At 39.6% G+C, this 25,746-nt stretch overlaps 1 protein-coding gene across 3 annotated transcripts in view; it reads left to right on the top strand.

The window, feature by feature from the left end:
- foxp4 (forkhead box P4) overlaps nt 1-25,746 on the top strand; it is a 128,025-nt gene that overhangs the window by 66,246 nt on the left and 36,033 nt on the right. Inside the window, exons 4-6 of one of the 3 annotated variants that reach the window (XM_065241419.2) lie at nt 10,188-10,310; nt 17,547-17,630; nt 25,561-25,714. In XM_065241419.2, the coding sequence (XP_065097491.1) occupies nt 10,188-10,310; nt 17,547-17,630; nt 25,561-25,714 (361 nt within the window). Of the gene's footprint in view, nt 1-10,187; nt 10,311-17,540; nt 17,631-25,560; nt 25,715-25,746 lie in introns of all 3 variants that reach the window. The other 2 variants (XM_065241418.2, XM_065241417.2) reach the window with 2 other exon arrangements.

The following is a 25,746-nucleotide window of genomic DNA, read 5'->3' as shown; positions in this document are numbered from 1 at the left end:
CTAGTGGAACAGTGGAGGCATTTTGTACCGCTGTCCGTGTGTTGATAAATATATTCTGCATATCATGAGGGCCTGTAATGAGACACCAGAATTGTTGTTGTGAGCAAAAACTAAAAATAAGCATTTTACTTAACTGGAAGGCAAATAATAATGAATTTGAAATGGAAATGCATTTTAGTTCAAATATATTTAATGTATAGCCAGCCAGTGGTTTTTGCAGAAATACTGTAAGCACAGACAGTGTTACACTTCTCTTTACCTCATAAGCAAGGTAATGAACATTACAAATTGATTAGAAATAAAAGCTTATTTTTAACAATTGCAGACCTTCCGCAAGGAAAACCCATTAACTTTCATTGAACTAATGTTCAAATGTCATGAACACAGTATTTGAATTAATAATTTATAAATATAATGTCATATATGTTATTAAAAGACATAATGATATTCAATTTTTGTGTAATATTAAACTGTAACTGTCAAAACGATTTTCAGCATCCGGGTTATGGTTTGTTAGTTTTAAAGGTAGGGTAACACATTTTGAAAAATGCTAACGGTAGCCGCCTAGCAATGAAATCCCGATCCCACGCTCAAGTCAAAGTGCCATCCAAAGTCACGCCTCTTTCAACCACATGAACACGCACAGATCAGACGGTCACATCTCATGTCTCATTCACCAGTGAGAAAACTTTGCAGTACAAAGTGAATAACACTTCCAAAATAACCAACATAAACAACTGGTTTACATCAGAATTAGTTTAAGCACACATTCGATTGTGTAGACGTAGTAACTATATCGTTATGCTTATCCGGAAAACGAACACAAATTTCATAAGCAACACAATGTTTCATCAAAGTAAAATATCTGAATCCATCTCAATACAAACATATCGCGTACCTACCTTGCCAAAATAAAGTGCAAGACCCTTTCAGACCCTTTGCCTCCTGTAGTTGTTTGCATCTCGTGGTAAAGCAATAAAGTTACCGATGTTATTTTGGGTTTTTGCTCTTGCTGACCCAGGCAGTTTTTGCTGTTGTTGTTTTAAAAGATGCCTTTAGTTTTGTGGCTCCTGTGTATGTTGTCAATTCAGCAGAAAAGTTTCCTGTTCTCGTTGTTTACAGACAGAGCGCACGTGAACGCGACGATGACTTATGGTGTCTGCGTGTACTGGCTGCGCAGTGGGAATTCAAATTACGCTTACGTATGAGGGACAAAAAAGGAAACGTCCGTTCGGACCGAAATCTATGATTTGTTGAAAATTTTTTGGTCCTACGCCTTTCACAGATGACATAAATTTCTACAAATACATTTAAACAACTTAACACAGTGATTGCTATCAGGATGTGAGGAGACTTTTAACCAGCATAACTAAAAATGTTTCAGGATCAAATCTGTTACCCTACCTCTAAGCGGTTGTTATCTACACTGTAAAAAATACTTTGCTGCCTTACATTTTTTTGTTAAATCAACTCAGATTTACAAGTTATGTCAACAGAGATGAGTTGTCATAACTTATAAAATATAGTTGAGAAAAGTCAACTTAATTTTATAAGTTATAACAACTCACCTGTAGTTATAACAACTCATCTCTAGTCAAGATAAATAATAGTAAGTTGAAATTACTTGTAAATCTACGGAGCCCCTAAGGGGACAAGGAGCAAAAATTAAATCACGCATGCTCACGTGAAACTATCATGTGCTCACGTAAAACTTTCGCCTGCTCACGTGAAACTTCCGCGTGCTCATGTGAAACTATGGCGTGTTCATGTGAAACTTTCGCGTGCTCATGTGAAACTTCCGCGTGCTCACGTGAAAGTATCACGTGCTCACGTGAAACTATCGCGTGCACACGTGAAACTTTCGCGCTCACATGCAACTTTCGCGTGCTCACGTGAAACCATCGCGTGCGCACGTGAAACTTTCACATGCTCATGCGATACTTTCATGTGCGCGCGCGATAGTTTCATGTGAGCACATGAAACTAAACTTTAGATTTTCTTTTACTCCAATGTCATCTTAGGGGCTTGTTATAAATCCGTGTTGATTCAACAAAAAATGTTAAGGCAGCAAAATATTTTTTACAGTGTAAGAATAACATACCTGCAAATGTCGCGACTGGCCAATCTGAATCAAGCATTCCAATGAGCCGTGTAATAAAACAAACTAAAATAAAGTATTTTATCTTTGATACATAATAATTCCGGCAATAATTAATATATTTAAAAACATACGAATCCTGTTGCTCAATTGGGAGAGCATTGCATTGACAACTTTGGGTTCAAATCCCAAAAAATACACTGAAAAATTACATGCACTGTAAGTAAGTTTGGATAAATGCATCTGCCAAATGCATAAATATATGCATATGTATTTATTACAGTATATATAAGCAATAAATATGAATTCTTCTTAATTACACAAACACACAATTTGTCTACATTTTGTTTATTCTTTTTAAATTTCTGTATTGGTCTTCAGTTCAAATAACAACTATACCATATTATAACGGCACAAACTTAAAAAAACACATATGCCTTCATATACAGTACAGTACAAACAATAAACAGAAAAAAGAATAAAAAAAGCCACCTAGTAAATGATACGTTTTTTTTTGTCATTGTAATTCCCCTCCATCTCTCTGATCTCCCCCTTTCTGGTTTGTACGGGTACACCCCTCTCCATCCTTGCTTTCCTGTTTGCCCCCTGTCTCGAGCCGTTCAGAGCCTCTATAACCCCAGCTTTAACCTCCACCTCCCTAGATCCATCTTCTCTCCCCTGTCTCTCTCTCTCTCTCGCCTCGTGGCCCAGTGCTTGGTGTTGGTTTGCGAGGCGATTAATGGCGCTGTTGTGTAAATGAGATGTGACGGCTTGTTTACTGTCTGGAGCCTGCGGGCAGTAAGCTGATGAGAACAACCGTGAATAAACTGATCATAATGCCTATCAGCACAGACTGCAGGTACACTAGTGCGAGAGGAAAGAGAATTAGAGAGTGTGAGAGTGGGTCGCGGTTAGGCTGTGTAGCAGTCTTCCATCGCTGAGGTGAGTAATACTTTTTGACAGGGGTAAACAGCGGTGGCATGGGCACGAATGCCCGCGTGTAATGTCCTTTCTAGTTGTAGTCTCTTTGTCGAAGACAGATTGTTTAGAAGAATGCGCCGATTATATTTTGCTTATAACTTTTATATCTTTCTCAGTTACACAGGATAAGAAGAACATGTTATTGCTCATTCATAGCTGAAGAGATTTAATCGTACCTTTGAACACATTTGAAATAAACACAAATGAAACGGTTGTTGACATGCAGTAGAGCATATCTAAACGTATAAAATGAATGTTGATAGCATTGCTCACATCTTAATTAAAGCGATTTTAGATCACAGGCTTCTGTATCTTGATAATCGAAGCACTCCATTTAATCTCTTGCTGCCTTTGAGAAACAATTGAGATATTAAAGAGATGATTTTTCATTCGTATGGGTGCTCAACACACAGACAGAAGCAGACAGGTGCTTGCATGCTTCATATAGCTCACCATAGAGGGGCAATTGTATTCATTTCTTCTTAGCTGCTATATGACACCCGGTCTCTGTTTTCTATAAGATTTAAACCATGTGCGCTTGATGGGCTTTGGATGACCGGAACTGTGCTGTCTGTATAGTTGAAGGGATTCTTTGGCCACTTTTCCACATGAGCGTCACCCTCTCGTAATTCATACTCTCAAGCCGAGTTCCCTCACAGTCTTTAAAGAGCTAGACCTTTGCGCTCTTCTCTAAATTCTTCAACTTTAAGGGCCCGTTTATCAGACTTTCCCCCGTTTTTATATGGACGAGTATATTATTCCTCTCTAGCTATAAAAAGCCTTTCAAGAACTTAGCCAGTCCCAATTACGCCTTTATGGAGCTGATTTGCCACGTCTGTCTAAAGTTTAGTAACATGTTTTTATATGCTTTTACTTGAGGTTCCTTCGCTTACTTTTTCTCTCGCTCTTCTGCGTGTATGTGTGTGTGTGTGTGTGTGTGTGTGTGTGTGTGTGTGTGTGTGTGTGTGTGTGTGTGTGTGTGTGTGTGTGTGTGTGTGTGTGTATGCACAACGGCACTACATGTGATAATTACCCTGTAATATGGAATGGCAAAGAATCCTCCAGAGAATAGAGATGCATTCATCATCATCCATTTATTTAAATACCATAATTTAGTGTACAGCTCATTACTGGAAGGTTGACCTTTCCCAAAATAAAGAACTCTCCTTTAGCTTTGTACTCGCTGCCTGGTTATTTTTTTTCTTTGGAAAATGCTAATAAAGAAAAATGGAAGAGGTGATGAGGATAAAGAATGTAAAGCTGTCAGTCAATCAGTTTTGTCTGTCTGCAAATCCAAGTTACAAGAGAGACAAAATTCAATTACCACAACTCACAAATTCAGTTTAAACACTAAATAATATGAAATATTTTGAGTGCCCAATTTTTTAAAGGGATAGTTCACCCAAAATTGAAAATTCTGTCATCATTAACCCTTATGTTGTTCTAAAACTGCACAAGTTTCTTAATTCACATTAAGATATTTTAATATATGATGGTAAGCACACAGTTGACGCCACACATTGACTTCCATAGCAGAATAAACAAATACTATGGAAGTCAATGGGTACTGTGGTTAAATGGCTAAATGCATTGAGATGCTTTGCATCAACATTCAGGGTTCCCACGAGTCCTTGAAATCCTTGAAAGTTTGTGAATATCTTGGGGGAAAATTCAAGGCCCTGAGAAGTTGCAGAAAATATAAATACACAGATACAGGTCATTGAAAGTGCTTGAATCTATTTTATGCAAGAAATTTTCTTGGTGGAAAAATCCATATTATTCCCTGTATAGTGTAGGATAATATCATAAAATTTCGAGCCTTTTAAGCACATGTGCTTAACTGTTCGCTTTAAATGCTTTCTGTATGCGAATGTTGATTCAAACCAAAATGCTTTTTTGCATAGTTGTGTTTGACACATGAAAATGAATCAGGTTACATATGTAACTACGCTGTGTCTTCCTTGCCATATTTCCTGCGTCCCTGTAACGCCATCTGGCAATATTTCAGATAGCGATATACTTCCTGGCTCCCACGTCACCCTGTCTTTGTCATTAAGCCACACCATTGGTTGAATTTGATATACACATTCAGACGCACTTACCCCTGGAGGCGTCCCCAAAAGTCTCACCGCAGTGACGCAGCGCGAGTTCCCTCTAAAGAGAACTGTAACAATGTATCTTAAAAGGTTACAAGATGTAACCTTGCTCTCACTTGAAATGTGTTCCCACATTTAGTCCTTGAATTTGAGGCTATTGGACCTGGAAAGTCCTTGAAAGGTCCTTGAATTTGAAGTTAACTAAGGTGTGGGAACCCTGAACAACAATAGAAAGAAATCAAATAGTCAGCACAGGCAAAACATCATAAGGAACAAAGACCTGCATGCTGATGATGTTTTTAAGTGTGTATTGTTTTAAGCAGAGATGCACGATATCGGCTAATAATCAATATTGGACGATAAAAGCAATTTTTCACACTATCGGACGATAGTTTAAAAACAGCCCATAGTCATGGCCGATATATCCGTCAATTAAAAGAGAACAGGAAAAGGCAATGAATTTGCTCTGTGCATAGAAAATGTAAAAAAAAATCACTAGTTTAATGTTCACTATTAATGGTCATTTAATGAATGAATAACATTCAGAAAATGTCATCTTCAAAATGTAGTTAATGCAAGTTAATATAACCACCCAACTATCAATATCAGCCTCGATATCAGTCTAAATAATCAGCTATCTGTATTGATAAAATGTTAATATCTCTAGTTTTAGGTTTAAGAAAGTGAGTCGTGACAGCGTTTTGGTTCAACTACAAACTATATATTTAAACATCTTTAGTGGCGGCATCCCTAGTTCAGTTTCAGCTCTCACATAAACCATGCAATGTCAGGGTCTCGCCGCGGGTGAAGCGTTTGGGATCACGAGAGATTCAAATCAGCAGCCGTGTCTGCGTTTTAAAGAGGGGAGGGCAGTTGATAAAAGCGATTGTAATTTATCAAGAGCAAAAAACTGAAAACGCATTAAGATTCATTGAAATGCAGTCGCAGTCCTTACTACTTCCTTTACGACCCTCCGGGACGCATCGCTCTTCTTGCGCCTCGGCTTCCTTCTCTCCCCCATTTCCCATCTCTTCTCTTTGTTAATCAGTTAAACTCGCTCTTCAAATAGCACCTCTAATTACTGCTTCACTCCCTTCCAATGCCCGTCTCCCCTGCTGCTCTCTCTCGGCCCGTCTCTCTCTCTCTCTGTATTGAAGCTGACCCCTGTCAGTAGTGGGTAGCTGTATGTGGCGCGTGTGGACAGCGCTGGTGAATCTTAATGGTGGTGGGAGGCTCCAGAGGCACCAGTGAAGCTGGCTCATTAGCAGACGGTCTCAGAAACGTATGGAGAGGGTTTTAGGGCCATCATATACACGCTGTATATTACAGTATTGACCTATAAAGTGTGTGTGGTCAACAGTGTGTAAATTGAATCAGGTAATTGAGATCCATTCAGTCAACTTACTGTATATATATAAGGCCAAAGAGCAGCCAGATGACCCCTGACCTCTCGCCTCAGACGGTGCAACCACCAGAAAGTGTATTAAGGTTGATGACAGAGATTATTGAAAAGCTAAATTATTTATCACATTTATTTATTTATTATTTTTACTGATAATTTGAGGTGTCCTCCAGTATTGACAATACATCTGAAATTACTGTGTTTAAAATATTGCAAATTAGTTTTTAGGCTTGATAATTCAAAGTAAGGCGCTCACTGTATCTTTCCTGATCGAGCAAAACATCCCTCTCGCCTTTCTTTCCTGTTGCATGTTAATTTAAATAGAGAGAAGAGAGAGAGAGGGGAAAAATGGAAGAAAAATTAAATGCATTTAATAAATGCCTGACTTCAAATGGTTGAGGTTTCGTCTCCTCTATTACCGGGTCTATTCAGCTCCAAATGAACGGGGGGAATCATTTATGGCGAGAAACAAAGCCGAATGAAAATATAATTCCGCATTGTGCCGCGCTTTTGTTAGCGGCCGTCAAGTCCCTAATGGTGCGCTTTTGTTTTCCTGCACCACTCTGAAACCGTAGTGTCGAATTGCACGCTCCGCTCGCGGTGTGTAATGGCCCGCCTTTGTGATATTAGATTATAGGGGCAATTAATGGCGTCAAACCTTAACAACTCAGCATTCAGTCCGCTCGTCAATCCCTCTGTCGCGCCGCAATGGAAGGTGTTATAACTCTGGTAATTATTACGCCTGCAACTTGAAAATGTCAATGAACGTGTGTATAAAATAGAATGTATGGGTTGTCACCATGGGAGAATGGGATGCAGGAGCAATTAATTACCGGTTTTCATTTCGCTCTATTCTGGTGACAAGCAGCCGCGCGTGGCAAATTGGCACGACGCCAGGGGTGAACCCCCTCTTTGCCCTATCCGACGTTCCTTTCCCCAATACTCACATAAACAACACACACACAACAGTGGGGCCTACCGTGGCCTTCGGGTTGGGGATGGCACCTTGGCTTCGTTTCAAACGTCTCTTGCTCGTTTGCCATTTCAAAGCTTTAATGGTAAGGTCCTTGATGTTTTTAACCCTTGATTTAAGTCATCAAAGGGTAATGAGGACAAAGCATCAAAAGTCAATGCATTTGACAATGCTTTTTCAGACGTATGATATCATCAGCTCGAATGTGCCCATGCTTGCTAACTTTTACAGTAGCTGTAAGCGCTAGTCGAATATAACAGCCTCACCTGTGTCCCGCCTGTAATTAATCAAGGTGAATGGCACCCCAGCCCATAATATGCATCTGTCTTGTGGCGCACAAGTCATGGAAGGTAAAACTGTTTGTAATTTCGCCTCTTTGTCTCTGTCACAGATGCAGGGAAGGATTTGATGATTGAAAGGATATAGACGGCTTGTTTGATGGCGATAGGAACGTTTACAATTAGTATTGGACAAGGCCCGACGGTCGCGCTCCTGCACCGATAACCGAGCGGCGCTCAAGAGCTTTTATCCCTCTCTCAACCCGCGAGAGAGCGAGAAAAGAGACGCCGTTTGTATTTACCGCCAATCTTGTTTACAAAGTCAAATCAGCTCTTTACAGATTTAATTTGCATCTGACAGCTCTCTCTCTCTTCGTTTTCCCGCTACTTATCTCGCCCTCTCTCTTTTCCTTCCTGTGCCCCTCCTCGCCGAGCCCTCGAGCACTGAATAGATAAATGGCAGAAAAGATGAGCGCTCAGGCGGTACATGAAAACAAATGAATGCAAATATCAGATCGGACTGGCAGTGGACTGGGAAGTCGTCACAGCGGTGCCTGTCTTTTTTATTCCCTTTGAGTGGAAAATGTAGATAAATGTACATATTATCCCGGATCGTAGTTTGCGCTCATGTGTCAGGTTCAAGCCAGCCGTGGCCTGTAAATAGCTTTATTTTTATTGAGCAGTTGCATGGAGATGATCAGTTCTGGCCCTTGAGCAGTAAATAGGAAAATAAATGAAACGCTGCGGGGCGGACGCGTGTCCCGGATGTGTGTGTGCGCATTTGTGTGTGGAGGATCACTAGCTGCATATGAGGAAGCAGCCGCAAAATGTACAAGTGGAAATTGTTGGCCTGTTTAAAAGCTGCCCATAAGAGTGGCTAGTCCAACTGCATTAAAGGATATAATCATGTACAGGCACACTGAATCTCTCTCTCTCAGTTTTGACTTTACCTCTCTTACCCTTTCTCTCTTTTTCTGCATATTTGCTCTCAGATAAGCATCACGCTTTCCATCTTTACGCCTTGTTCTTGTCTAGCAAATTGCACTCGCTATTCCACACCATTGCAAGTCGTTTCCTGCCGATGGCTATCGTATCATTGTTTGTTATTTTTTGTGATTCTCTAGATAACAAATCATAATAATATGTTTATTAAAGTACTTTCAAGCTGATAAAGACTAGATACTCCGGGGAAGATTCGATCAAGACTTTTTTGCTTGGATAAACCACCAGTGCACGCTTTATTGTGTCAACAGAGATGATGTTTTGTGTACTCATTTTGTCATGACAGGATAAGGAGTTAATTAAAATAAAGAACAACATTCCTTTATGATTGAGAAATAGACACAGAAACGCCTTTGTACCTAGGTAAGGTGCGGGGACAGTGATGTGTGGTTTTAAGCAAGAATTTCATTTTTTTTTATAAGAAAACAGCATCTTTGGGCGGCAAGCTGATTAAACGGTTGTTTAGCAGATAAAATTACACAAAAATGTAAAATGTATAATCTAATTTGTTATATAACCAGTGGCAGACTTTTTTCGAGGGCGCTCGATGCGAAGTTCGTCACAACATGTATGTAGCCGTCATGTGTGTGGTTCGTAATTTCAAAATATGTGTTCGGCACGTCGAGTGATTCTATGTGCATCACGTGTCTTGTCAAAATAAGTGCCTGCTGCAGACGCGTCTAAAGTGTTTATGATAAAAGAGACGCTCGCGTTTGCCAGATACTCGCATAATCTCATGCATAATCAGAGTTTAGTGTTAAGGGAGTGTCTTGCGTGTTTTTTGTAAACGTGAGCGTATCTTTTATCATAAACGGTGTGCAGCAGGCACTTATTTTGACAAAACACGTGATGCACATGGTTCACATGACACTCCGAACACTTATTTTGAATTTGCGCCCCTCAGAAGAGCAGTCACGAGCCGCCACTGTATATAACTCTGAACGGACCAGGCCAAGCAACATGCAAAATTATTAACATGACATAGGCTTAATAAAAAAAAACAATTTTGACAATTTTGTATACATAAACAACAACAAAATTATTTTAGCAGCTTAACACATGCAACAAGCAATGGGCCACATATTTTATGTTAGTGTTATTCATACAGTCAAGTGAAAAATAATTTTGTGTCCAAAACGATACATGGTTGTGACATATGGACATGGAAATAGTTTTTGTAAGAGTGAAACGTCTATTTACAGTATAGCTATCCTAACTACAGTACACAGATATTTGGGCAGTTGCATTTTATTATTTGCATTAAGCATTGTTTAAACCCATCACTTGAGAACCACTGATCAAGTACGACACTTTACATGTCACTTATTTACTATCCATCCTATCCCCTCTGTCATAGGTGCCTGTATCCATGGCGATGATGACCCCTCAGATGATAACTCCTCAGCAGATGCAGCAGATCCTCTCTCCACCTCAGCTCCAAGCTTTACTTCAACAGCAGCAAGCCCTAATGCTGCAACAGGTACCACATACACACACAAGAAGACACACACACACACACACACACACACACACACACACGGGTGGCTATTACAGCTACAGTAGTTGCCTCTTAAGCAGTCACCACACACAGAGCTTAAAACAATATTTGTAAATGTCTGGACTGCTCAGACATGACATGCCCTCACAAAACCACACAAAAGGTACATTTGTCAAAGCTAGGAAATTGGTGTGAACAAGTTTTATTGGCTAATCAAAAAAAAATAATTCTACACCATTTGCCCTAAAATCTAAAAGGGCAAAACTGTCGTGCAAGCTTGCTGCAAAACACACCATTAACCTAGAAATATGTTTATAACTCAAGTTGGATTCAGGGCATGCACATAAAGTATACCTGTGTGCATCTTCACAAATTTAAAACAAACAAACCAAATAAACAGGACTGCCATCCTTCACTTCTCCAGCTGTTAGCAGGGCATTTATAGACTGCAGTAGGACAGCGCAGTAAATGCGTGCTGCATTCATGTGCGGTTCCCGTTAATAGGCCCTGAGTGTGGATGTCAAAGTGTGTAATGTAATCGCGTTTCTGAAACACACTGTTACTTTGATTGCATCCTCACAGGCATGCCCAGAATGATATCTTTTTCCCGGCTTTGATGTTCACTGGCTCTGGCGTTTATATGCGGTGTTTACTAGCACACTGGCGTTGGCAACGCCTCCTTTGGCTGGTGCCGCTACACGTTGACTTGCCGGCGGTCAGAGAGAGCTTATGTTAGAGCAAGGACACCAGTTTCCCACACAGCTGCTAAAACCAAACTACTCCATATCTCTTTTTTTACCTCTCTCTCTCTTTCTCTCTTTGTGTTTATTAGTTCCATGGCCTCTGCTATCTCACTGCGATATCGCCTGGAGGCCAGAGGTGCGGCCTCTGCGCAGACATGAAGAAACAAACAACTCGGTTTTTCGCACGTCTTTCAAATATTTAACATAGCACCGCTGTCGTCCCATAGCTTCGTGCACCCTCCGGCCCATGACCTTTCCGCATTCCGCTAGGGCAGAAATTAGGTCAGACACCTTTTCTTTAGTTAAAACACAAAAATAATATAACTGATAGGAATTTTGGGTTGAGAGAGAGCAGAATTGATTCAATAATAAGTGGGAGGTGGCCGCTCCAGGCAACTGTAAATTGCACCGAGCAGATCTGACAAATTTATCAAGAGTCGTTCAGAGAAATGGAAATTCAGCTGTTTGAGAAAGAAACCTCCACCCCTCTCTCACTTTATTTTTTCTCTTTTTCGCTCGCTATTTAATGAGGATATTGAAATTGAAATAGTTACTGTTCATGGGCCGTTTTACATCTCTAGTAAAAGCCAGTGGGTTTAATGGTTTTCGGTGGCGATGAACCACGTGAGAAGCGACTCTTAATGCTCACTCTCGCATATATGGCAAATGGAGCAATCAGAGAGCCTGCCAACACACACACACAGGCACACAGCAATCTGTCCCAAACTCATCCCAATGTGGGTGGAAGTACGAGTGGGCCTTTTTTTTACATGTGAATACTTTTACAAACAAGATTTTACATATAAAGACCGAGTCAGGGAGAGAGCAGCAGAGCGCGAGCGTGTGTTTATGTATGCGTTTGCACTTCTGCATGTGTGAGTTAACCTTTACATCCCTCCAACCCTTAATTATAGCCCAGCTGATATATTTTCCGCTTTTTTATCCCCTCTCACTGGCGCTAAGTAAAACCAAGGTCACAATAATGGGAATATAAGGTGAATGCTTTTCAAGGCGCACAGTTAACGTTAAAGAGTCCCGTGAATCAAATCATTAATTATTCTTTCATTTTTCCCACAACTATTTGGCTTCATATTGGCATGAATTAAATAGGTAATGAGTGGACAGATGGCAGCGAGGCGTGGCGGAGAGGTTAAACTCGACCCACTGTGAGACAGAAAAGTAGGCAACATATTGGAAGCGTGGCGTATAGTGTGTTAAATGGAGTTTATCTTCACGCCTTACGGCTCGCTGGCTTCCTCCGCTCGAGACGGACGGTGCTCGGTATCTTATGTTCAGGTAGCTCACCTTCAATATCCTGTAAAACAGAAAAGCACAAGGCATTCATGGACGCAGTGGTGTGAGGTGGCTTTTGTAGCAGGCGGACGGCGTTTTAGCATCACGGGAAACAGCCACTCGGCTGTTGTAAAGGGAGGAAGATGAGCGCCCAATCTCAAAGCGATTTGTGTACGCTTGAGTCAGCACAAAGGAAAGTTTGCTTCCAACTTCAAAGAAAAGATGGAGTCAATCAAAGGAAAGCTTTCTGTCTCTTATTTATAGGCAGGACTTCCTGGCCAAACCCTAAACAGCAGACCAGTTAGCTCTTGTTTATGTTGTGATAGGTGAAGGTCTTTCTGGGTGATTTCATTTTGATCATTGATGTTTTTATGACAATACAATTATGTATTTCATATGTCAACAGTGAAAATGCATTGAGTACAGCAGATCTATTTTTGCAGAACTATCAAAAACTCAAACATTCATATACAGAAACAAACAAACCCCTTTTTAAGATAGTAATGTAGGTTTGTGGTTATGTAGTCCACTATTAAAGGGACATTCCAATTTTTTGGAAAAAATGCTCATTTTCCAGCTCCCCTAGAGTTAAACATTTGATTTTTACCGTTCTGGAAAACATTCAGCTGATCTCTGGGTCTGGCGGTACCACTTTTAGCATAGCTTAGCATTATCCATTGAATCTGATTAGACCATTAGCATCGCGCCTAAAAATAACTAAAGAGTTTTGATATTTTTCCTATTTAAAACTTGACTCTTCTGTAGTTACATCGTGTACTAAGACCAACGGAAAATTAAAAGTTGCAATTTTCTTCAAGGACTTGATAATAATTAAGGACTTGTGTTACATGTCTGCAGGAGGCGCAATGATTAGCGCCCGAAAATAGTCCCCTTAGTATCTTTCAATAGCAGAGGACTATTTTCGGCTGCTGCAGAATATCATTGTGCCTCATAGTTTATCATAGTTCCTAGCCATATCTGCCTAAAAAAACGCAACTTTTAATTTTCCATCGGTCTTAGTATACGATGTAACTACAGGAGAGTCAAGTTTTAAATAGGAAAAATATCAAAACTCTTTGGTCATTTTAAGCGCGATGCTAATGTTCTAATCAGATTCAATGGATTGTGCTAAGTTATGCTAAAAGTGGTAGCGCCAGACCCGGAGATCAGCTCAAATGTTAAAAATCAAATGTTTAACTTTAGGGGAGCTGGAAAATAAGCATATTTAAAAGAAAGTGGAGTCTCCCTTTAAGACCCTCATTCCTCACAGTCTTGAATAAGTGAGCATTAACCTATCTGTAAACTGTGCGCGTGATAAGAGTTAATGAGAGTATCCTTACTCTACTTTTCTTTACCAACTGTTCCCCAAGCGCTCCTCTAAGGCCCCAGTGTGTCCGCAAACCCCGTTTTCTGCTCCTTTGGTCAACATGTACTTCCATGTCAGATAGGTCATCCGTGCGAAACTGAGATTTTAATCTTAATAGGCTTTCCTGAGTAAATTAATAATCTGAAAGTAAAACAAACAGCAGCGGGTCCGTGGTGGCCATTGCGGTTAGCCAGAGAAACAGTCGGAGATGTGTAATGACAGTGTTATGGGGTGTGAGCCAGTCTTGTGTTAAAACTCTGTAAAGTAGTAGCTACAGTAGTTGAAAGTAGCTGCTAACTCTAATAGTTGAAAGTAAACATACTAGCATAACAGTCAGGAACGCTATGTTTTCTTAAAGGAATATTCCATTTTATTAAAATAAAAATCCAGATAATTTACTCACCACCATGTCATCCAAAACGTTGATGTCTTTCTTTGTTCAGTCGAGAAGAAATATTTTTTTTTTATGAAAACATTGCAGGATTTTTCTCATTTTAATGGACTTTAATAGAGCCCAACATTTTATACTTAACCTTAACACTTAACAGTTTTTTTCAACTGAGTTTCAAAACACTATAAACTATCCCAAACAAGGCATAAGGGTCTTATCTAGCGAAACGATTGTCATTTTTGATAAGAAAAATAAAAAATATCCACTTTTAAACCACAGCTTCTTGTCTAGATCAGGTCGTGATGCGTGATGTGACCCCACGCAATACGTCATGACGTCAAGAGGTCACAGAAGACGAACGCGAAACTCCGCCCCAGTGTTTACAAATGTGTTGAAAGAGGACCATTCCTACGTTGTTGTATGTCAACTGATACTAATTAATGTCTTTGTGTCAGTTTATTGTTTACAATGGTCCGCAAATTTGCGTTTTATATATGTAACACGTGACCTCCCTACGTCACTACGCAATTACGTTAGGTTGCGCTGGATCAGACCTAGACGAACAGTTGTGCTTTAAAAGAGCATTTTTTTTTTTCTTGTCAAAAATGACAATCGTTTTGCTAGATAAGACCCTAATGCCTCGTTTGGGATCGTTTAGAGTCCTTTGAAACTCCGTTGAAAAAAACTGTTAAGTGTTGAGTTAAGTGTTAAATGTTGGGCTCTATTAAAGTCCATTAAAATGAGAAAAATCCTGCAATGTTTTCCTCAAAAAACATAATTTCTTCTCGACTGAACAAAGAAAGACATCAACATTTTGGATGACATGGTGGTGAGTAAATTATCTGGATTTTTCTTTTAAGAAAATGGAATATTCCTTTAATGTTAGTGTGAAATATTAAGATAATAATAAAGATCAGAAATAACTTTAGTAGAAAGGCATTACAATTAAGCTTGGCCAATTTTTTTTTTGGAATGTACACTGTAAAAAAAAACACAACTTTGTTTTGCAAGTCAATTCAACCTACTACACTACAAAAAAGTTACTTTCTTACTTAGTATTTTTGTCTTGTTTTAAGTACAAATATCTACAAATTCTTAAGTCAAGATCCATTGTCTTGATGAGCAAAAAGTTTAAAAAATATATCACATTTTAGTGAATTTGTGCATAAAACAAGCAAAAAATAATAATTTTTCTTATAAGCACTTAATTCTAGAAAAATTCTAGAAAAATTAGCTTACCTCATTTTGCTTGTTTTATGCACAATTTCACTTAAATGTGATATTCTTTGTCTTAAAACTAGACTTATTTTCTTGTCATTTTGCTCATCAAGACCACGCATCTTGACTTAACATTTTTTTTAAATTTTACTCAAAACAAGACAAAAATACTAAGTAAGAAAGTCATTTTTTGGCAGTGTAAGGTTTGGCTTGTGAAAAGTTGACATAACTTATAAAAACAAGTTGAAATTGTTTAACATATTTTTTAATTTAAAGATAAAAATACAAATGCTGCATATTTTGTACAGTGTACTTTTGTAATTACACATTTAATACATCTATTTAAAAATACTTTGGTGAACATAAAGTCAATATTTCCTCTAGTTATGTTTTTTTCTAAGTTCTTAAATATACGAGTAAGCAGCCTGAGGTGTTCCTAGGGTGTTGCCAGGGTGTTTCTCCGCAGGTGCTTAGGTGCTTTGAATGGTTTTTGCAATTGCTAGGGTGTTTTGGTCCCACCTATAAGTCTATGAGGATTTTTCACCCAAATCATCATTTGTAACAAACCCATCAGTCTAAATTTGAGCAAAAAATACTAGACATAATAAAATCAGTTTCAGCACTTCCTACTAGACTTTCTTAAACATGTTCAAAATATTAGTAAGTGATAACTGTAAATGATTAATGTCTGCACTGTTTGCCCAACACACACCTGTTTGCTTTTCCTTTTGTGTAATAAGATTCATTGTTCTTAGGAAAAAACATCCCCCCGACCGCACCACACACATTTCATTGACTCCCACATGCCTCTGACTGTTCCCAAACCTTTTAATCAGAGTTGGCAAGGTGTGCCATGGTGAGTTGTTTCAGCGTGATGATAAAGCACATACAGGTCTATGTTTACCTGTATATGGGATAGAGGCCCATTCAGCTCAGCCCTGAATCAGTAACTAGTGTGTAAACACCATTCTTGTGTTTTATTAACCTAACACAAACCCCTCACGCATGAAACAGGCAGCCCAAGAAAGAGCAGTTTTCATTTAGAAACTCTACGATTTCATATATTATAAGCTTTATTGCACATTATTGATAGAGGACCAGGTCAGCTTTAGTCAGGCAGGTGTTTGTATTTCAAATCTTTCAGATGCTTGAGGCAAAAATGCCCTTTTTATGCTGATCTTCCACCACCTGCGACCCGATCGTAACTTTTACTCAAGGGGTAACAAAGGCTGCTCTCAGATTAGCGGCGAAAGGCAAGCTTCCCCGGCGCTTTCCTAGACAGGTGTTGTGTGTTTTAGCTCAGTCAATCATAAATACGGCTGTCTCCATGCTGTCAGGTTTGCCACGTCAGGAGAAAAGTGGACAGATGATTTACAGGACGCATTCATACGCCACCTGCCAGGTGTTAGATGCCTTTTAGAGGAATGCTGAAAAAAGATGAATATGCCTTATTATGGAGGCACTTTATCCCCCTAAGCAAGAAGCTGATCTTGTTTTATCCTGTTTTCATTTTTTATGCCTGTAGACACAGTCAAGGGCAACTCGTTGCACCTTATTATCTCATTTTGTACCCAAAGTCATGTGACTTTCATGTTTTGAAAATACACTTAGGAAATAGAATAATTAAATGATTTGGGTTATTAAAGATTTAAATGATTAATTAATGTCATGTTTTAATTTTTTTGTAGGGGAAACATTTAAAAACGATGTAAATATTGTAAGATATGGTTTATGAATACACTCACTAAGGCATTGATGGGGGTTCATAAGTGAAGAATCTCTCTTTACTAATGTTTGAATAGCAGTTGTGAACTAAAAGAACCAAACCACTTGCACTCCCACATGTTTAGGCCTTTTTAAGGTTTGTTATAGCCAAAAATAATAATTTTAATAATTATAAATTTTAAAATTTTTTAACTTGACCTTCATATTAGTATAGATGAACTTCTTACCTAGGACTTGCAGTTTGATCGAAGTCTTTGAATTTTTAATATTTTGAATCTTAGATTGAATCTTTAAATCTTTGCCTTTTAAAAAAATTTGAATTGCATCCTTGCAAAAGCGAAGTTTTTGTATCTGCATTATGGCTGTAAAGCTAGAATCGTTTTCAATGTCCATTGTTTAATTCTCTCTCTCTCTCTTTCTCTCTCTCTCTCTCTCTCTCTCTCTCTCTCTCTCTCTCTCTCTCTCTTTATCTGTAGCTGCAGGAGTACTATAAGAAGCAACAGGAGCAGTTGCACCTCCAGCTTCTAACCCAACAGCAGCAGCAAGCAGGGAAGCAGGCCAAAGAGGTGAGAAAGCCCCGTCCACCCTTCACAGCATTTCACAGTATACTTCAACCTCATCCAGCATCCTCAAGATGACTGACACATCATTTATTTTGTGAGGCTACAGGCAACAACCAGACAACAACTATATTCTGATGTGAAATGACATGCAGGAGACAGTAAAAAAAGACCTTAATATAGAAATACCCTCTCAACAACTCAATTGAGTTTTGTGTATTGGGCAATTCAAAAAAATGCGGATTAAGACGTTCGGGGAATATGGATTTTCAATTCTTTGCCAAAGTCATGCTCCAAACCTTACCGCGCTAATACTCGTTAAGTATTAATTTACAAGTCGCCGCTTGCTAAGCCTGGTGGAAAATCCCTATTACAAGCCACTATGCCGGAGTTGACGCGTCTCTTTAATTGTCAATTAAGGCACTGGAGCAGGAGAAGGACCTGATCTGGGTAATGAAGGTGAGAGGGAATCAACTTGGATCATAAAGGATAAGACTACAGCACAACAAAGGCGAAGGCGTAATCGCCCGTCGGCGCGCCACTGGAGACAGGGAGATCTGTGATAATCTTCCGGTCAAATGAAATCCAAACTTTCGCGGCCTGCGTGCGTGTCTTTGGCATGAACTATATATGATGCAACTTAATCGAGCATTTGCAACAAACGCCTTGACGTTGAGATTAGCAGATTAGCACAGTTGCTAGCAAGACGCAGGTTTTGACACTGGGATTGTGGGATTGCAACAGACTCTTTATGGTTAGGATACATTGTGATGTAATAGTGCAAAAGAAAGACCAAACTTTTTTGCATTTGTTGTATTCATAAAAAATGTCCTTATTTGGACAGCAGGAAGTGGTTGAAAATTAGCATGCAAAAGTCGTGAATATATGAGATAATCAAATGAACCAAAATAATATCAATAGACCTAGTCATTGTAAATTATAACAGCAAACATTTGGTTAATTCATAGCAAAACTATGTGTAGAATTAAGATTGGCATACAGTCCGTGAAACTGAGAGGATCAGAAAATGAATGAGCTCTTGAATATAGCAGGTGAGAGAGACTTAGGTGGGCAGTGGGAGGGGTGGATGCTATAGGCCATTGAAGACAGGGATTAAGACTGTTAGCTATGCCCCAGACAGCATCATGACTGATAGAGCAAATGCGTGGCCAATGCACGGTTCACTCGAAACACACGTACGTGGACCGACGCGCACACACGCTCTCTTCAAATGAGACCGGTATCCTGACATTTTCCACAGATAGTCAAGGAACGTGACAGAGAAGAAAAGGATTGAAAGTGAGAGGGAGGGGAAAGGTTTAAACAGCTTGACTAGCCTTATTTAAGGCCTCAGGAGTTTTTCAGATATTTTCCCTTATTAAATATTGGAGAAATGGTGTACTCTTGGAGTGGAAAGAGGCAAGAAAATTAAACTGGGAGGGCAGTGGTCAGCTCCGCTCCCATGCGGGTCAGCTAACGTTTATTCAGGGCTTTTGGTGTTAACGTCTAGGCCAAAAACATCTCTATGCGAGTTCGTAAGAGCGGACGGGTTGGTTGCAAGCCTGTGTGTTGGTTTCAGCTTTGGGTTCACGTACTTCCAGTGTGTGTTTTGGGCCTTAGTGTGCATGACAATCTTGGTATAGAGATAAGAGATATTCGGTTCTGAACATTGAATGGATGCTTTCCAAAGTAGCACAGAAAGGGAAATGAGATAAAGAATGTTGGTTTAGTCTGAGAGTTTGTGTCTGTGTTCGGTGTTTGTGCGTTTGTGTCAATTTAGTTTAGTGAGTGTGTGACTCTGTTCAGTGGTTGTGTGTGTTTGTGCATATGTTTTTATGTGTCTGTGTTTAGTGGATAAGTTTGCATGTGTCTATGTTAAGTGTTTGTGTGTTTGGTGTGGGTGACCATACGTGCCATTTTTCCCGGACGCGTCCTGGCCAGGATTTTGGTGCGTCTTATGGAAGTCGTATTTGTTTACCGCATACGCCATTCAGATAAAACATAAGACGTACAATCGTAGTTTCATTCTTACATTAAAATGTAATGGTTGCTTTTCTGTAATCATAATAATAATCCTCTATGACGTATGCGGTCAACAAGACGAACCCGAAATCCTGGCCAGAACGCGTGTCCGGGAAGAATGGCACGTATGGTCACCCTAGTTCAGTGTGTGGACGTGTTTTTGTGTGTTTGTGTATAGTGGATAAGTTTGCATGTGTCTATGTTAAGTGTTTGTTTGTTTGTGTGTGTGCCTGTTTATGTTTAGTGAGTGTGGGTGTGTGCGTCTGTGTTTGTGCATGTCTGCATATGTGCTTTGTGTTCAGTGGATTAGTGTGTGTGGGGGTCTACAGAATGTCAAGTGCTTGTATGTGCATGTGTCTGTGTGTGTTTGTGCGTGTTTGTTTTTGTGTATCTGTGTTCATTGTTGTTCATTGTTGTGTGTATGTGTCAGTGTTTATGTTAAGTGAGTGTGATTGTGTTCAGTGTTTGTGCATGTGTGCATGTGTTGTGTGTGTCTTTGTTTAGTGTTTGTGCATGTGCATGTCTGCATGTGTTTTTGTGTTCAGTGGATAAGTGTGTGTCTGGTTCTACAGAATGTCAAGTGTGTGTATGTACATGTGTGTTCAGTGAAAATGTATGTGTGTGTCTGTGTGTGTTTGTGCGTGTTTGTTTTTGTGTGTCTGTGTTCAGTTGATGAGTGTGTATCTGTGTTCATTGTTTGTGTGTGTGTCTTTGTCAGTGTTTGGGTTTAGTGAGTGTGAGTGTGTTCAGTCTTTGTGGATGTGTTTTGTGTGTCTGTGTTCAGTTGATGAGTGTGTGTATCCATATCCATTGTTTGTGTGTGTATGTTGGTGTATATCAGTGTTTGTGTTTGTGTTATAAGTGTATAAGTGTGTGTGTCTACAGAATGTCAAGTTTTTGAATGTGCCTGTGTGTTCAGTGAAAAGTATGTGTGTGTGTTTTTGTGTGTTTGTGTTTAGTTGATGAGTGTGGGTATCTGTGTTCAGTGTTTGTGTGTGTATGTCAGTGTTTGTGTTTAGTGAGTGTGTTCAGTGTGTGTGCATGTTGTGTGTCTGTGTTCAGTTGATGAGTGTGTGTATCTATGTTCATTGCTTGTGTGTGCATGCCAAGGTTTGTGTTTAGTGAGTGTGTTCAGTGTTTGTGCATGTGTGCATGTGTTTTGTGTGTTTGTGTTCAGTGGATAAGTGTTTTTGTGCGTGTGTGCCTACAGAATGTCAAGTTTTTGTTTGTGCCTGTGTGTTCAGTGAAAAGTATGTTTGTGTGTGTTTGTGCTTGTGTGTTTTTCTGTGTTTGTGTTTAGTTGATGAGTGTGGGTATCTGTGTTCAGTGTTTGTGTGTGTATGTCAGTGTTTGTGTTTAGTGAGTGTGTTCAGTGTTTGTGCATGTTTTGTGTCTGTGTTCAGTTGATGAGTGTGTGTATCTACGTTCATTGTTTGTGTGTGCATGCCAAGGTTTGTGTTTAGTGAGTGTGTTCAGTGTTTGTGCATGTGTGCATGTGTTTGTGTGTTTGTGTTCAGTGGATAAGTGTTTGTGTGCGTGTGTGTGTGTGTGTGTGTGTGTGTGTGTGTGTGTGTGTGTGTGTGTGTGTGTGTGTGTGTGACTACAGAATGTCAAGTTTTTGTATGTGCCTGTGTGTTCCGTGAAAAAGAATGTGTGTGTTTGTGCGTGCGTGTTTGTTTTTTTGTGTGTCTGTGTTCAGTTGATGATTGTGTGTATCTATGTTCATTGTTTATGTCTGCATGTAAGTGTTTGTGTTTAGTGTTTGTGTGTGTTCGTGTTCACTGGATGTGCTGTATTTGTGTGTGTGCACTTGTTTTTTGTGTGGGTGTTTGTCTGTGTTTAGTGGATGTGTCCGAGAAGTGTGTGTGAGTGTGCTTGTGTACGGTTCAGTATATGTGAGTGTGTTGTCTGTCGTGTAGTGATGTAGTGTCAGGCCCCTGGGGACGAGTACACTGACAGTGCTGGACTAAAAGTGAATCAGTCAGGCGTGGGGAGAAGAAAGAAAAGAGAGCAACAGAAGAATGTGCGGCGTTTCTCATCCCTTTAGACTTCTCTTAAACCTCTTTCTCCTCATACACCTCCCTTTTCTTTTTTCAACATGCCGTTAGTCCTGCTGGCACAGAAAACTGCCCCCTTGTAGACTCGAGGGACGGCATCGCCGGCAGCAACAGTACACAGCTCACTCGCGTCTGTACGCAGTTATCGACACGCTCGCAGCTGCCCAGAAACACACAACCACCGCATCGAAACAATAACCACATCTCTGGCCGTGATACCAGCAAGCAATACTGATTTTATTTTCATTTCATTCGTCATTATTAGCGTAAAATTTCAACAGTCATGGAAAGTGGTCTTTTCATGTGATCTTTAATTCAGATTGGAAGCTGACTCTCATGGCTTTGTAACTTGCTTAAAAAATTGAGTGATGACACCATACATTCGCTCGCAGTAAAAGATGCTTTAATTGCCACCAGCGTATCTCTGCCAGTCAGCTCGACTAGGTTAAGAGGTGAGATAGATAGGCAAGAGTGAAAGATGGTTGCCACACACATTTGTGCATCGTCAATCCAGACTTTTGCTCCTTTTCTGTTTTTCATTGTTTTGCTCGCTCCATCTTTCTCTCTCTTTTGGCTTGACGGTTGAGCTGTGGAGTCACCCTGGAGTCAGCCTAATGAAGTAGCGCTGTCAGTCGGGCCTGGCGTGCCCAAACTCTGTTTGATGTGCTCATAAATCAAGCTGACAGGCCTGTTACTCCGCTAGCTTCAGCCACTCAACTGCATCTAATGTAAACAGCGTGCAGACACAATGTGTTAAAGAACTTGAACTGTGTCCCATGGCACTGAAACGGGGAGAAATAGAAAGTGGAGAAAAAGACAAGGATGGAGAGTTGGACAGGAAGTGGTTCATACAGTATGTTACAAAATTTAAGGAGCTCACTTTGGAGTTGATCAATCCACACAGCTAATGTCAAACGCAAGTCTAGTCTTGAGTTTTTGTGGGATGCATAGCGTGTATAAAGTTACAAATCAATCACTTACATGACAATAAGAATGCAGAAAGTAGACATCTGCTATTGTCAGTCACGAGGTTTTTGAACAGAGCAAGTGTGTTTTCCCTGTTCCAGCTGAAGTTGACCTGTGTGGCCCTTTCCCATGAGGACTTGTGCCCCGGGGGGCGGGCACAAACACTTCTCTGACAGTGAGATTAGGAAACTACCTTTAATTCTTTTTCTTTTTTATTTTCCTAACCTCCCTTCTTTGACTCTTTACTCTCCTCCACACTTATCTAGGAAGAGATAAGGCCCATCTCTCATTGGGGCAACATCAAAAAGCATGTTGCTGGAAACTGTGCTCCGAGTCGGACCGGTTCAGGAAGGAGGACATTTATCACAGCGACACCGCCTGACCTTATCACCGCATGCCGTGTATTCCATAGCACTTAGACTTAAAGGAAAACACCACATTTTTTCAATATTTTACTATGTTCTTACCTCAACTTAGATGAATTAATACATACCTATTTTTTTCAATGCGTGCACTTTTAATCTTTGTACAGTGCGTTGTGATTGTGTTAGCATTTAGCCTAGCCCCCATTTATTCCTTAAACAGGGTTGAATTTAAAAGCCACCAAACACTTCCATGTTTTTTCTATTTAAAGACATAGTTACAGTTACATGAGTAGTTACACGAGTAAGTATGGTGGCACAAAATCAAACTTTTTTGTTTGGAGCCATAGGAATGAATGGGGCTAGGCTAAATGCCAACACATTCACGAAGCACTGTACAAAGATTAAAAGTGCACGCATTGAAAAAAGATAGGTATGTATTAATTCATCTAAGTTGAGATAAGAACATAGTAAAAATTGAATAATGGTGGTGTTTTCCTTTAAACACACAAACACACACTCGACTTCCCAAATTTTGAAGCTCTTTGCTTTAGAAATGAGGCATTTTTTATGTATGCAATTTACATTTGTGCATATATATATATATGAAGAGTTTGGTTCCAAAACGCAATAAATCCATTTTGACAAATTTTGGTAAAAACGTGTTTTCTATACCAAGAAAGTGACAAGATGAAAACCACTATTTTCTGTTACAAACTTTCACATAGCATCTTTAGGTTATAAAAACATAAAAAATTCAAATCCATAACTTGATTTTCAAAGATTTATTATAAAAACTGATTATTTATGCAATAAATCCATAACAAGTTTTTATTCAAAATGCTATAAATCTATTGAATCAATAGCCTATATAAATGTGCATTCATCTTTGCCATGTTATATTCATTTAGTTGACTAGTTGTACACACTTATTAAAAATAAACATTAATGTCATTAATCAAAACACTTACTTTGTCATATTAAGAACACTGTCATTGCTGCGGTTATACTTGACGTCGTGGCTTAACGTTTTTCACAGCGATCAGCTGTAAAATGTTTTGGTCCTGCTCGATTTTCATTGACTTTGAGTAAAATTATGGAAAGTTTTTCATAAGATCCCCTGGGTCAATGTGTTATCATGACAGAAACTTGATGCTGTCGGCCCGGACAAACAAGCACCCGTCTCTTGCGAAAAATATTAGATGTTGATGGCTTACGTTTCTTTCCCGTCACAGAAAACCATCACAGGTTTATCAATGCCATTAAAGTATTATTTTGTTTTTGTTTGTTTGCTGATCAGGAAGTACATAGTAGATGAGGAAAACTAGGACTCCGTGTACTCAGCGCGCCGCCATTGTTTGTTTACATTGCGTGAATGGTGCGCTGCAATCTGTGGAGTGGATTTATGGCATTCTGTAGAAAAGGGGGAGTGGCGTTTATTGCATTTTGGAAAAAAAGGGAGAAAAGATGACAGAATAACACGGCGTTTATTGGATTTTGCGTCAAATTAAGAATTTACTTTTTAATACTGACCTGATATAATACTGATTCTGGCAGTAACTCATTTTTTTCAAAAATGGCATTTATTGCGTTTTGGAACCAAACTCTTCGTATATATATATATATTATTTATAATAAATAAATATATATATATACATGAATAAATAAGTGCCTCCGCAATCTCATCAGAGAGTACCATGTCAACCCATCCAAACAAACATAAATTATTTTTTACATGTAACAGACATCAAAGTGCATTTTCGGCCCTTCCCATTTTTGACCAAACATCAAAGGATGGGTCCACACTCGCGTCTTGTTTTAATAGAAGTTAAGGGGGGTACTTATGTCATACATAATAAAAAGGTTCAGTAATTTTTTCATCTCTGTGTAAACCATCACAAAAGTCTGCGAGAACACAGAGAAACCTCTTGAGAGCTGAATAATATGACTGTCCATATGCTATATAGACATATTTATGAAACGAGAAAAGAGGATTTGATGCACGGTTGTCGAGTTTCACGAATGCGAAGTGAAAAACACCAAGCCTTATCGTAAAATGATAAACATCTGATCCCTCATAATCAGCAACTGTTCTTAACATTGCGCACAGATGTTGTTAGTCGCCGTTTATTGCCGTGTTAATTACTCACCGACCGCATGCTAACAGATTACTACACACAGGAATGAGTGAGCGCGTCTCTGGTGTCGGCCCCGGACCACATGGAACTGTCACTCAGATTAATGCATCATCTCTTATTGCATGAGAGACTCTAGACCTCACAATGCAGTTTGACACTTTGAACCATTTTGTTGTCTGCCACCTCAGGATGTGCTTTGGTGATTGAAGGGAAAAACATCTCTATTCCAGGATATGTCCTATCTAAACACGTCCTGGATGAAGTTGAAAGCTTATAAAAACCAATGAGTGTCTCTTTAATCCCTCCCTTTCCGTCCTGGAGCTCGCCGAGGCTTTTCCTCTCATGCTTTTGTTTTGTCGTTTAACACGTTCTGTCGTTCTTTGTCTCTCAGCAGCAGCAGTTGGGGAATAAACAGCTGGCTTTCCAGCAGCAGCTGATCCAGATGCAACAATTACAGCAGCAACACATTCTGAATCTACAAAGACAGGGCCTGGTGAACCTACAGCCGGGCCAAGGAGCCGTACCCATTCAGAGCCTGCAGCAAGGTAAACTATTCAATCTATGTTCTCGCACTAAA

Source organism: Paramisgurnus dabryanus, chromosome 14 (genome assembly GCF_030506205.2).
Source record: "Paramisgurnus dabryanus chromosome 14, PD_genome_1.1, whole genome shotgun sequence".
NCBI lineage: Eukaryota > Metazoa > Chordata > Actinopteri > Cypriniformes > Cobitidae > Paramisgurnus > Paramisgurnus dabryanus.
The sequence above is the reverse complement of the archived record's forward strand: the minus strand, read 5'-3'. Positions and strand labels throughout refer to the sequence as shown.